The following is a 15,505-nucleotide window of genomic DNA, read 5'->3' on the forward strand; positions in this document are numbered from 1 at the left end:
CCACTCTATGTATATAAAGCCCATCATCTTCATCCATTTATTAGTCAATGGATATTTGGGCTATTTCTATAATCTGGCTATTGTAGATAATGCTGCTATAAACATTTAGCCATTCTGACAGGTGTGAGGTGATAGTTCACTGTGGTTAGACTTGTATTTCCCTGATGATCATTGATGTTGAGTATGTTTTCATGTGTCTGTTGGCCATCTGGATGTCATCTTTGGAAAAGTGTCTATTCATGTCTTCTGCCCATTTTTTAATTGGATTATTCATTTTGGGGGTGTTATGTTTCATATTGTACTTGTATATTATTATGTTTATCATTGTAATTTAAGCATGCACAGTCCTAGGGTGCCTGTGTGGCTCAGTCAGTTGAGTGTCCCACTCTTGAATTTGGCTCTGGTCATAATCTCTGGGTTGTGGGATTGAGGCCTGTGAACAGCTCTGCACTGAGTGTGGTGCCTTCTTAAGATTCTCTCTCTCTGCTCACACATTCCCTCCCTAAAAAGATTAAAATAATAAAATAAAATAAAATAAAATAAAATAAAATAAAATAAAAAGCATGCACAGTCCTATTAAACTCCTTTCAGGGAGTTAATTACATGGGTTTTCAAAATAGTGGAAGAAGACTAGGCTGCACAGTCAATATAGTGCCTCAGGACAGAGACATTTTATATGCTTACCCCCTTCTTGCTATTCAGACTTTGACCCTGTATCTCTGACAGCAGCTTCTGCAGTTATTTTCTCCACTTGTAACACCTGCCCCATCTTCCATTTGGTTATGTTGTTTGTTTCAGGGGCCTAGTCAAGAGTTCATTGATCGATCCTTTAGCTCATGCAAATTTTCTAAGAACTAATGCTTCTCAAATATTGGGTTTCTATAGCTTTTTTGTTTGTTTGCATCTTTTCCGTATAGTTTGGGATGATTCAATATAATATAAGAAGAAAAGTAAACACTACCACCTAAACACACTCAAAGCCTAGAGTCTGTGAAGATCTGTATATGCTTAATTCTCTATTTCTACTGAAAAATATAAAAGAATGCATACTTTACTGTTTTATGATGAAGAGAAATATATCATACACTAAAGAGTTATTTTTAGTTATTAACAATCTAGGTCACTAAATAATACATAATCAAAGCTTAGAAAGAAAACAATGTTTTAACAACAAGGAATAATAGTGCAGAATTCAGACTATGGCAAACTATTATTTCCTATAAATATACACTTTTATTTTTTGCTTTATTTTCAAAATAATTATTTCTGGGATTTAGGAAAATGTGAAAGAACTAAAAGAAATCTTGGCTAGTAAATATTCCTCAAAATAATATTTCAAAAAAATATTATCCTTTGTGTAAGGGCTATGATATGAACACCTAAATTACATTGAAAGCTTTGTTAAGACTCTTTTATTATATGTTGAAGATGATTAATTTTTCTTTACTGAAATTATTTACTATATCTAACAACTATTGCAAGTAATTCCTGCAATTGAAAAATTCTTAATTTGATATTTCAACAGAGTCTCTCATCCTTTCATATAGTCTAGTCCTCTAACAAAATTTTACTCTTCTATAATTAAATTTAGGCATAAGGAAAAGTCTCTCAGAAAAAACTTATAATACAGTAAATTTTATCAGTGGGTACATACAAATCTGAATGTACATTACACACCCAGAGAAAAGATTTCTTAATTTTTGAATATATGGGAAATCAAGAAATCTACTTAAAAGAGTTCCTCAACCCTCTGAAATTTTGTGCAAAACATTGTGATTATGCATAAGTTATTGTGAGGAAACTGTTCCTAGCTTTCATCAAATTTTCAAGGGACTCTGATAAAAAAAAGAAAGAATGGTTGAAATCTATTCATGTATGCCCAAGATAAGAGTAACAGAAATTACTTGAAAGTTCAGCACTTATATGTATTTATATATGATTACTATTAGTATTATATTAATAATATATTATGATCAACTTATAATAATAAACATAATTATATTACAATTATTAATAATATTGACAATCAATAACATTTGTAATTACACAAACATCCAATATTAAAAATGTACATAAAAAATGGAATAAGATTTTACTCTATTCTTGATAATTAAATAATGTTTGTTTGATGAGGGCTTGTAATACAATCATAAATCTTGGCAATGGATGATCTTTTCTTCCCAAGGAGAAAAGAAATAAAACAAAACTTATGGAAATTCTTTTTTTTTTAAAGAGAGAGAGAGAGAGAGAGCACTGTATGCACACAAGAGCAACCAGGGAGAGACACAGAGAAAGGGAGAGAGAGAAACTTAAGCAGGCTCACACCCAGCATGGAGCCATATGTGGGGCTTGATCCCACAATGGTGAGATCATGACCTGACCCAAAATCAAGAGTTGGATGCTTAACCGACTGAGTCACCCAGGTGCCCCAAAACCTATGGAAATACTTTTTATGGGAATTCATTATTACTGATGTAGGTATCTAACATAATACTACATTCAAAATTAACTTTGGCTGAATGGAATTTAAGCTACATGAACAATATTCACAACATACTTCACAAAATGGTTTGTATATATAAGTAAATGACTAAGTAATGCTGTCATTTCATGGAAAATCATATTGTTGTATATATTATTTTTCTACTTCTATATTATATTAGTTGAGTTACTTAGTAAAGAGATTCTAAAGGGGAGAAAGTCTAAGACCTAAAAGACATATTTACCATTTTTTGACCCTTGTTAATGAAACAGATCTGGAAAGAGACTTCACCTATAGGAGCAAGTGACTTCTTTATAAGATATGTAGAAACCTGGATTCTTAGAAAAGTATTCATCAAAGTAAAAATTGCACCAAAGTTCAAAAAGCAAGAAAGACTTTATTCAAAAGTATTTCAAAAGAAGAGAGAGATGGAACTCAACTTTGCTGAAACAAGACCGGAAAGATCTTAAGTGCTGGTATTAGCTAGGGAAAAAGTACTGGAGGAAATTAAAGGAGAGATTGATCAATGAAATGTGTAAAGTACATTCATTGAGCTATCCTTGAGTTTGCAAGGGTTTTGGTTTGTTAGGAGGCTTTCTGTGTTTGCTAACTGGTACCCACTGCAGTTAGGCTCCTACTCTCTCACTGGATATTAACATTTACATTTCTCCTTCAACGTTTACATTTGAAAGACATAGTTCCTAGGTCCTTGAGGAAGACATTTCCTGGGCCCTAAAACTGGCCAGAGGCTGAGAGTGGATTTGCATATATTTCAAAGAAGCAGATAGAGAACTTACTGTTGCAAATTTTATGAAGTAAATGCTACAAGTAAAAGGAGGTCAGGGATCTATAGTCAAGAAGAAGCCTATCTAAAGTTCAGTTAAGCTGAGGGGAACATTAAGAATGTCTTGGTCATATTTTTAGCTAAATAAAGATATATCTGGATGAATTTATCTGGTCCAAATTTATCTGGGCTTAAACCTAGTAAAAAATATTGAAATAATTAACTTTGGTAAAGGTCTTTCTTATTCCAACTTTTAGTGTCCCTCTGTGTCTTCCACGTTTATTTTTATTATTTTTTTAAATTTTATTTATTTTTGATAGACAGAGAGAGACAGAGCACAAGTGGGGGAGGGGCAGAGTGAGACAGAGACACAGAATCCGAAGCAGGCTCCAAGCTTTCATCACAGAGCCCGATGCAGGGCTTGAACTCACAAACCGTGAGATTATGACCTGAGCCAAAGTAGGAAGCTTAACCGACTGAGCCACCCAGGTGTCCCTCTTCCACGTTGTTTTAAAAGCATCCTCTGTCACCAGTAACTCATAATTAATCTCATAACCTTTTTGTAGCAAGTGTGTAAAAAACATAAGCTCACTTCTATATATGTGCTTTCTTTCCAAAAGTGTTTGCATTTAAAAGGACCTGAGAGAGGACATTTTTTAATGCAAAGAAATGAAAAAATTACTTTAGAATTTCAGTCTTTGATGATGGGAATTCAAGTGAACCAAATTTTTTGTCCTATATTTAAAAATACTGAGAAAAAAACATATGTGTGTGTGTGTGTGTGTGTGTGTGTGTGTGTATAAATTTACTCTTTGCTCCATGAAATACTTTTTCTTGAAAGTATGACTGTGAACCAACTAACATAAGTATTTACCAAGCATAACAGTTTGTTCATCAACCTCATTTTAAGACTCTCATCCCATTATGTCCACCAGTACAAGGCTTTATTCATGAACTCTAACCGAACCTTACAAGTACCCATTCCCTACAAGTAAGGCTCTAGAGCATATTAACATCCTTCCATAAATTCTCCCTTCTGAGACACTAGTAAGACTGACTCTATTAGGTGTTGTTTTCCATTACTATGTTAAATCTAAGAGAATTAGTTTCTCTTGATCAACAGAACTGTCTAGTGGTCTTTTGGAGGATCAGCAGTTGAACAAACACAAAATTCTGCAAAGATCTAATTAAAATACCCTCAATAACAAAGTTCACAACCCTAGACTGCAAGTGGTGCACTATTCTGGAACCACTGGACACTTGTCTCTCCAACTATGACAGTGACATAGGTATAGTATCAGGTCTGAACTCCAATTTATTTTCATCACATTCCCAAATGCTATTTATTTATTTTTTCCTCTTAAGAATAAGAAAACACTTTAGGAATCCTTTGATTATGTGATCCAATTTGATCCAGAGAGAAAGGAAATTTCTTTCAACATGACTTCCTCTGCTAAGTGTAAGAGTATGTCTACTGTAAGAGGACAAGTATTGCTCCCACAATTTCATCATCCACATGACTTAAATACAATGAGTTCAGAAATCACAGCTATCTGCATTCCTTGAACAAATTATTCCTTGAGTCACCTTTCCAAAATCTTGTAAAAACTTTTCTGTGGCTATCAGTTTAGACGGACTTCTCTTTGGTAGGTTTTAGAGACATGACATTGAACAGGCACCTATGTACTTATGTTAAGTTTTCATGGGGTCTTCTCAGTCTCACAGGCTTCAACACCACACATCCCTCCCTTTATATTGTAAGTCAGGTACACATCTTTGTAATTGCTGTAATTTCTCAAAGGACAATCTGAAATTGCAGTGGCCACTCTGGGGAAATTATGACATGAACAAGATTGTTCATTTGACAGAAACATTAGAACAAAAAGAGAAAAACTCTCATGAGGAGACTCTCCATCCTGTGTGTCTAATAGAGAGATTACTCTGTTTAATGCACAAGAACCCCTCTTGCATTTTCATACTTCTGGGATTAATAAGCACTAGATTTTTAATTATATACCCCTATGGAATTATTAAGGATATGAGTTATTGTTTAAACTATCTGGAATAATAACTTGTGTGTGTGTGTGTGTGTGTGTGTGTGTGTGAATGAGTTTTTTCTCCATTTAAGTCTCTACTGGTCTTTGAATATAGAAGATAATCAACCTTTAACATTAAGTCATGATTTTATATTTGCCTGAAGCTAGCACCCTTCATCTCTTCATTTTTGCTTTTTCTTCCTTTCTTTTTTGCTTGGGAAATTTTTAAAATTAATATTAATCATAAATACATTTCCTATCATTATATGTACATTCTAAGACTATTGTTCAGATAAACAGTCAAAAAATGAAAAGGAAAATGATTAACTGTACCTCGTTTATATGTTTTTCCTTTGCCAAAAATTTAACAAAGCAGAAAATGTGTACCTGGTGTGTAATATAATTAGTCTTTTAGATGAAAAGAAAATTACACACTTAGAGTTTGGGCATAAATTCAAAAGTCTTGATTTTTTAAATACATGAACACCGAGGTTTACTTATATTAAAAAGAGCTTATTTGATTTCCCAATAAATAAATTAATCTTTAGGCAAATTAGAATGATTTAATATAACTTTTCAAGAACTGGTCTATCATTATTTTTTTAGATTGTTTATTATTATAAAAATATCAAATAGAAATAATTGAATTTTTAATAGTGGGTATCATTTAAAAGCACTTAGTCTTGTGAATTCTTATTGATTCTACTATGGTTATTTGTTTTTATTTAGTTTTTTTTTTTTTTTTTTTTTTTATTGAGAGAGAGAGAGAGCGAGCGAGCATGCATGAGTGCAGGAGAGTGGCAGAGGGAGAGACTGAATCTCAAGCAGGCTCCATGCTCAGTTCAGAGCCCAATGTGGGGCTCCATCCCACAACCCTGAGATCATGACTGAGCTGAAATCCAGAGTTGGATGCTCAACCAGCGGAGCCACCCAGGGGCCCCTGGTTCTACTACATTTAAGTACTACAATGTTTTTTCTGATGACACTACAAACCAAAAGGACTTAACATGATGGTGCAAATTGCAATTTCCAAATCTTTGGTTAACATCAAGACCTTACACTGATATTAAATTGAAATAACAAAGAATCATTGGATAGTTGAGCAATTTTAGAATAAGAAAAATATACAAATATTAATCTATAAACATAATTTTATTTTATGTTTTAAAGTTTATTTATTTATTTTGACAGGGAGAGAGAATGAGAGAGAGCATGAGCAGTGTAAGGGCAGAGACAGACAGAAAGAGAGAACTCCAAGCAGGCTCCTCACAGTCAGTGCGGAGTCCAATGAGGGGCTCAACAATCTACAAACCGCGAGATCATGACTTGAGATGAAACCAAGAGTTGGACACCTAACCAACCGAGTCACCCAGATGCCCCAAAGAATCTCTAAATATAATTTTAAGTTATCCTTTTTCCTTACAGAATGAAAAACTGAGACATACAAATGTTGTTAAATGATGTATATTTATGTTTATTTTGCCTAACAAAAAAGTTGTCAAATTATATAAAATGTGTGATTATGAAAAAATAAGCTAGCTAAAAGTTATTGGATTGGTATATTTGTGTTTTCTCTTGAGTCTAAAAAAACAAAGTAGTTATTTTATTTAAAGTTGGTGATTATTTTAGTTTTTCAAGTTTATTCATTTATTTTGAAAGACACAGAGACAGCATGCAAGCAGGGGAAGGGCAGAAAGAGAGAGTGGACAGAGGATCTGAAGCTGGCTCTGTGGTGAAAGCAGAGACCCTGATGTGGGGCTCGAACTCACAAACCTTGAGATCATGGCCTGAACCAAAGCCAGACATTTAACCAACTGAGCTACCCAGGCACCCCAAGTTTGTAATTATTTCAAAAGAATACAGAGAAATAGAAATGTGTATACAAGATAACTATGATTTGCTTGCTTGTTTCCTAAAAGAAGGTAAATTTAATACATAATGTTCTTTTATGTGCTGATAAAGTTAAATATATCTTAAAGATAAAAAACTTTAATCATTTATGTGCATAGTCATGTATCTGTGAATGGCTAAATACACACATGTAAAACTATATGAAGCTTAATACATATGTTTATGAATGTATATATACACCCATATATATACATACATATATATATATATATATATATATATATATATATACAAAATATATGTTTATGAGAGCATAAGTGAATTTAAAAGTTCTGAGAAATTGACATCTGTTTGCTTGTATTTGTAATGCCTTTTTAGACGGTTCTTTTTTGAAGTAAACTGACTTGTATTATTTCTTATAATATTAGCTCAGTATTAATGGATTTATTTATAATGAAAAGTTTATGAATCTTTTCTCAAAATTTTATACAAAATATATCAAACATAAAATTATAATATGGTTTTTGTTTCTATAAAATAACCAGATTAGGTTATGTCCAGACAAGAGGGGTTACAAATACTCTGTTAATTCTCTAAACTTTTTGGAAAACTCCCCAATCTTTTTGACAAAAAGGATTTTTATTTCTTTATAATTAGGATTCAGGGTACCTGGGTTGCTCAGTCGGTTAAAGGTCGAACACTTGATTTCAGCTCAGGTCATGATCTCATGGTTTGTGAGTTCAAGCTTCTCATGGGGCTCCATGCCTACAGTGTGGAGCTTGCTTGGGATTCTCTCTTTCAAAATAAATTTTAAAAAATAAAATTAAGATTCCAAATTTTGTGTTTCTTATTGTTATTTGTTTGATAATATTATCTAATTTGTATAAGATGTAGGTGAAATAGGGAAAAAGAGAGCCATTCTTTGAATTCTTGCCTTAGGCCCCTAATTTAAGTGGTAAAGTTACCCAGAGATTGGAAATCTCCCATAGATATAAACGTTTTTATTTATTTTTGAGAGAGAGAGAGAGAGAGAGCGAGCATGAGTGGGGGAGGGGAAGAGAGAGAGGGAGACAGAATCCAAAGAAGGCTCCAGGCTCTGAGCTGTCAGCACAGAGCCCAATGCAGGGCTTGAACTCATGAACCACGAGATAATGACCTGAGCGGAAGTTGGACGCTCAACCGAGCCACCCAGGCGCCCCCTGGAAATATCCTGGAGATTTAATTATGATCTTTAAACAAAAAGGTGATATAATCACAACTGTTTGAGAGACTTAGTCAGCAAATTGTAGCATAAATGGAACACAAAAAGACTACATATAAAATGATAAATCTCTTTATTACCTGTCTATATTATAAACACAAAAAGTGCTAGACAGTTAGGCATGAGCAAGGAGGGATAAAGCAGACACTGACCATAGCCTAGCAGCTACCCCCTGAGAGTTAAGAACAATAGCTTAAGAACCTCCTCTAAGGGCTAACAGAACAGGAAAGGCCTAGCCATAGAGCAGGCTCAAAAGCCACAGAGGACTTCCAAGAGCTGAGCATGTGCACAAAAGATGCAACTTGACCTTACAGTCATAGAAACTTCTCATTAGAAACTCACAAATATACAATTCATAAATATATACAATTATAACAAAAGGCACCATGGGCGGCATGTGTGCAGAAGCCAAAATGTCATATAACCACCGTCAGTCAAAAATCTCAATCAATATGAGGTTATATTTAAGCTACACACATCTTGAACACTGAATTTGCAAATTTAACAATTTTAGCTTTTTTTTTCAAATCAGAATATTATGAGTTAAAGAGACAAATAAGTAATTATATTACCTCCAATTTTCCTTGACATAGAAACCAAAATACATAACAGAGATCTTCAGATGTGTTCACATAGACAGCATCTTCAGTCCAGTTTGCAGAGAGAAAGAAGTAGACATCAACAGCCACTTCACATTTTTCATCTTCAGATCCTTTCAAAGGGATGAAAAATTAAATAATCTTTCACAAAATTAAATTTACATTAAATTAGTAAAGACAGTTGTCAAGGGTGCCTAGGTGGCTCAGTTGGTTAAGCATCCAACTTCAGCTCAGGTCATGACCTCGTGGTTTGTGAGTTTGAGCCCCGCATCAGGCTCTGTGCTGACATCTCAGAGCCTGAAGCCTGCTTCACATTCTGTGTCTCCCTCTCTCTCTGCCCTTCCCCTGCTTGCACTCTGTCTCTCTCTGTGTCTCAAAAATAAACAAATAAAAATTTAAAAAAGACAGTGTCAAATTACTTGGTAAGATCAATTTGAGAACATCTACCACAAAATAAGTTTATGTGAATAGAATACTAAATTTGAAAAAGACCTAAAGTAGAATAAGGCTGAACTCTAATGTCAAATAAATTTCTAATTAATGGTTATAAAGATGACTTAATACATACAAATACAATACATTTTGCATAAAAAGTACTTTTATTCTTTATATACATTGCTGCATAAGGAATCATTTGAAAATATATTTGGAAAACACCCTTAGAATATTTATAATAGAAACATCATTAGCATGTCATCACAGCCCTCTCATTGAAAAGAAGGGAGTGTGCTTATGTGAGAGTGTCAGTAGAGATATAGATAAACATATGCATACATATACATATATAATTTAGCTACTTTGAACTGTTAGACATACTATCTGCGATACAATAAAAAATGACATTGCAAGGAAGCAAAACAAAATGACCTATATTCAAGTGGAAACAGTAAAAAACAGATGACCCAGACTTAGAATTATATCAAGATTACAAAATATTTATGATAAATGTGTTGAAGTATCTATAGAAAAAGATTAATATAATTGGTAAACAGAGAATAAGGGAATGAGAGATTTGGAAACAAAATCTAAACAAACCAATAAGATATCCCAGAATTGTGGAGAGAAAGGAACTAATTATGCTAAGCTGAGAACCTATTATTTTTTATTAATGGTGTAATATTCCCAGGTACTGAAACAGCATAGGAGACTGGATATAGTTTCTTTTAAACATAACTAAACCTCCTAGTAAAGGGACCAATAAAATTTATTAGGTAGATAATATTTGCCCACAGAATCCTAGTAAATAGTCCAATTTTAGAATTGCTTATGGTTAACAAACCTAAAATCTATTGTTTGTGAAGCATGACTTCCCAGAAAATATTATGTAGGCTATGCAACTTACAACTGAATTGTAAAGTAGAGATGGTTCACAAGCTGAGATCTTCCTGCCATGTGCAAACTTATTTAGACATCTTATGTATAACTCTGGAAAAGAAGAAGCTAGGAAGCCTTGCAGAATGTTCCAAACATTTTCAACCTTACCAAAGTAATTTAACTGCTAATAACTTTTGACATTATAAAAATTATTACTAAATTAGTCATAAAGTAATCAATGCGTGAGATTATCAGCAGAACAGCCACACAAGAAGAAAATATTAGTAACTTTCATGATGTCAATAAAAATCATATCTTCAATGTGCTGAGATAAAATAACTCAAACTTGGCTATGCTAGCCTATATAATCAATTGATAAATTTTCCTTTCTATTTTCTGAAGGAGTTTACATAGTATTAGATGTAACTCTTTATTGAATATTTGGGAGAACTTTGATAAAGACAACCTATTTTCAGTGTTTTTCTTTTTGGAAAGATATTTTAAAACTATTCAATTACTTTAGAGATTGTACAAATATTCAGATTTTATATGTATTATTGAATCAGTTTGTCAACTAGTGTTTTTCTATGAATTTATCTATTTCATTTAAGTTGTCCAATTTATAGACACAGAATTTTCTATAATGATGTACCTGATTAAACATTTGGATTTGACAGAAATATCATCCCCTCTTCGTCTTAAAGCCTCAAAAAGGAAGTAATGGAAAATAAAATAAAAGTGTTAATTCACAGGGAACGAGAAAGGAGGTAACAGTGAGAAAATATTGTTTTTTGAGCAAGTTTTCAATAAATTTCAAGAAGTTGAAAAGATGGTGGGAATATAGTGAGTAAATTAGCAGAATGGTAATAATCAAAAGTCTAATTATAGGGCATATTTATAAAAAAATCAAACTTGTCTACTTAGCAGAAATCTTAAGATTTTTAGGACTTAAAAGTGTCTGAGAAAATAGTAGTCTGGCAACAGGGTGATTAGTTGACACAGCTTTTCTCTCAAATCACAAATGCAGATAATTATTCTGACCCATCACTCACCTCCCTGCTGGCCCACAAACAAATATTTGTCAAGGTTTATTCTCAGGGGAAAGAGGATCTTAGAGGCTCCTGCCTCAAGAATATCAAGCTCATTAGGATTACCCCACTGAATGGCCAGCTGTCAACTTACAACCCTCTTATAGAGCTGCCACTTATCAAAAACCATGTTCACATGGTAAGCTTCCAATGAGTCTTGTTAGGTCATCACCATTAAGTATGATCATCCAACATTTGGCAGAAATATTCCAAATAAGAAAGAACAAACCATAATTAAAAATACTTACAGAAACTGAGACACTGAATGGAGGAGAAAAATTTAAAACCAATCAAAACTATAATATTCTTAGAGTTATATAAAAAAGTTATATTATCTATACAAAAGGTGGAATGTTATGGTAATTTACAACTTTAGACAATAGTAAAAATGTCTAGAAAAGTACAATGTAATAAGAAATAAACACTAGTTTTCATATATTTAATTGAGAGAGTAGATTAGAAAATAGGACAAAACAAAAAGAAATGACAAAGATAAGAAATTATGAGAAAATGAGATCAATTCTGGGGATGCAATATCAACTTTTTGGACTTAGAGTTACAGAAATAGGAAATAGAAAAGAAGAATTATTAATGCAATAATATAGCGACTACCTAAAAACTGAAAGACACATGCTTCCAAATAAAGGGTTTATCAAGTGCTTACACATGAACAAGAATACAATCACGGGAATGTAAATTGGTACAGGAGGTATATGATCCAGTAAATCCACCTTTGAATATTTATCTAAAGTTAACAAAAATACTAACTTAAAAAGATATATGCATCCCCATGTTCATTGAAGAATTATTTACAATAGCCAAGGCATGGAAGCAATCTAAGTGCCCATCAGTGGATGAATGGATAAACATGTGTGTGCATGCACAAACACAGTCAGACATAAAAAAGAAGAAAATTGTTCTGTTTGCAATAACATAGATGGAACTTAAGGGTATTGTGCTAAGTGAAATAAGTCAGACAGAGAAAGATAAATACAGTATAATTTCACTTATATGTGGAATATAAAAGGGGAAACAAACAAACAAACATACTCATAGATGCAGAGAAGAGATTGGTGGTTGTCAGAAGAGGGGAGTAGCGGATGGGTGAAACAGGTGATGGTGATCAAAGGGTACAAACCGCCACTTATAAAATAAATAAGTCCTGGAGATGCAATTAATGTACTGCATGGTGACTATAGCTAACAACACTGTATTGTATATTTGAAAGTTGCTAAGAGAGTAAATCTTGTAAATTCTCATCACAAGAAAAAAAATATAACTGTGTATTGCAATGGATATTAACTAGACTTACTGTGGTGACTGTTTTTGCAATATATACAAATATAGAATCATTATGTTCTATATCTTAAACTAATATAGTGTTAAATGGCAATTATATCTCACTTATAAAAATTTATAATTCGCAACATAAGTCCCAACATAGTGAAATTTCAGAACACTGGGGCAAAGAACATAGAAAAAAGCTTCCAGGGAGATAATTACAAGATGAATATAAAAAATCAGGGGCTCAGTCAGTTAAGCATCTGACTTGGTTTCAATTCAGGTCATGATCTCATGGATCATGAGTTTAAGTCCTGTGTGGGGCTGTCAGTGAAGAGCCTATTTGGAATTCTTTCTCTCTCCCTCTCTGCCCATCCCCCATTCCTTTGTGTGTGCTCTCTTTCTCCCTTTCTCTCAAAATATTTAAAAAGTATTTAAAAAATCAAAAGGTGGCTTAGTGTATACACAATTTCACACTACTGGATGCCTTCCTTTCTTTTCCCTGTATCATATATCTCATAGATTGTCATATAAGTACTAGGAGTATTATATAATCATTTCTATATCTGTGCTCATTCTTTTCCTCAGCCGTTGGTTCCAATTATAATCTTGCACATTTATTACTTAGTATGTGGACGGGAAGCGTGTGTGATGGGAAAACTAAGTCAAAAAGTATAAACATTTGTAATATTGATGGATATTGCAAAATTACCTTGCTCAGCTTTTATAGTGATTTTACATTTCACAAGCAATGCATAAAATCACTCAAATTTTTTGCCAGATTTATTTATAATTGAAAAAGTATCTACTTATTGTGTTTTTAAAATTTGCTTTGTTCTCTTTATGAGTAATGCTGAACACTCTCTCATACATTTAGGAATACTTTCTATGCCTCTGAACAGTTTTTGTTTATTTGACTGCTTCTACGATGTCTTTCACAAACAGGCATTTTTGCTTGTATTGTAATCAAGTGACCAGTTTTTCTTTCTGGCAACTAAATTTTGATTGGTAGCTATAAAAGGTCTTCCCCATCCAAATTTAAAAAGTAATTCTCCGACATTTTTCTGATATTTTTATCATTTAAATCTTTATATTTAAAACTTTATTGGTATGAATTTAACTCAGAGTATGCTTAGTAAGATATAAATCACTTTTTTTCCCAAATGATTATCAAGTTGTTCAACCCCAATTATTCAGTAATTCTTATATACCCTGATTGAGATGGAAATTTTATTAGATGTTAATTTTTCTTCATGAGTTGAATTTATATTTGAACATTGTATTTTGCATATTTTTGACTATCAGTGCAATTGTACAATGTTCTTCATTAATGAAGCTGTATAATACACTTGACTATTTGGCAGAACTAAATCTCTACCCCACAACCAACATAACATACTCTTACAGAGTATGCATGGCATTATTTAGTTAGTTTTCCAGGCAGACTTTAATAAATAAAACAAACACAAGAACATTGTTGTTATATTATTGAAATCTTAATAAATATGTGAATAATATGAAGAGCTGAAATCTTTAATACATTAGGTCTCCTTTCCAACAGCATGGTATATTTTTAGAATTTCTTTTAGATTTTGTGTCTTTGTAACTATACTGTGGCAATATACAAAGTTTTCTTAATGTATAACTTACATAACATTTTTGTTAATTTTAGTCCTGGGTATTTTCATATTTTCACTGCTGTTTACAGGAAATTGTTTTTCCAATTAAATCTTTTAATAGTTCTTATCTATATATGAAAGCCACTAATTTTTACTTAATAATTAATTAACATAATCCTGTTACTGTACAATTTTTTTATAAGTGATATAAGTGAAAAGCACTAAAATACATTTGGTTTTTAACACTCAGATTTCTTTTTTAAATCTTGAATTAAGGCCTGAAATTATTAAGTGGAAATAGAAATAACAGCAAGTATTCAACAAAAGACTTGAAAGTGGAGCAGTGTGGTAGGAAAAAGTACTTTTGATCAAGATTGCTTTGGAGATTCAGTATTTTCCATTCTCCCAACAATCCTTACAAAATATAAAAGTCATTTAAATGAGCAGATTATAATTATTATAATATTTTATACCAGAAATAAGAGCCACTACTTGTAAAGAAAAAAGGGGGAATTTGAAGTACATGTTGGTTTGCCATACCAATTCACATCACGGCACTCGTTATTGACTTAGAAAAAAAATACTTCACTATCACACATTAAATGTTGTAAATGTGTTTTAAATTTGGTTAACTAAGCTGTAATGATCACAAGCTTTAAAAAAGAAAGGTATTCAGAGAACTTATCTCTTCATTTTTGCTATGATTTCATCTTTTCTTAACCATAATTCATATTATCTTATTTCACTTCACAACTCATTATCCACTGTCAGTATCTCCTTTTCTAAAACCTAATAACACACATAATGAACATAGATGATGACATTGAAAAGAAACAGTGCATGTCAGCTCTTTCTCAAGTTGTGCACTGTAGACCAATTGTCCTTGAAGGGGCTTCTTCTAATTAATTATCATCCCTTCTTTGTAGAGCAATCATATTGGCAAGAATTGATTGGGCGTGTAAGACACTTCATTTAGTTGGTAGAAAAATCTCTTAATTAAAATAATTTTACTACTGGTAAAATTAATGCACCCCGTGCAAATTTACCAGCTTGATTTTAATGTTCCTCTTCAATTATATTTTATGAGAAGAGAAGGAAATGAGATCTTAATAGAAACAAGCAGAACAAAATAAGTATTGCATAAAATGTAATTATATTTACATACTTTTTAAAATTTATCCTAACTTCTT

At 32.4% G+C, this 15,505-nt stretch overlaps 1 protein-coding gene across 1 annotated transcript in view; it reads right to left on the minus strand.

Moving 5' to 3' along the window:
* EYS (eyes shut homolog) overlaps window positions 1-15,505 on the minus strand; it is a 1,624,793-nt gene that overhangs the window by 1,460,632 nt on the left and 148,656 nt on the right. The window contains 1 exon segment of the mRNA XM_049653864.1: window positions 8,987-9,126. Within this exon segment, the coding sequence (XP_049509821.1) occupies window positions 8,987-9,126 (140 nt within the window).

The sequence above is a fragment of the Panthera uncia genome (assembly GCF_023721935.1).
Source record: "Panthera uncia isolate 11264 chromosome B2 unlocalized genomic scaffold, Puncia_PCG_1.0 HiC_scaffold_24, whole genome shotgun sequence".
NCBI classification, from domain to species: Eukaryota; Metazoa; Chordata; class Mammalia; order Carnivora; family Felidae; genus Panthera; species Panthera uncia.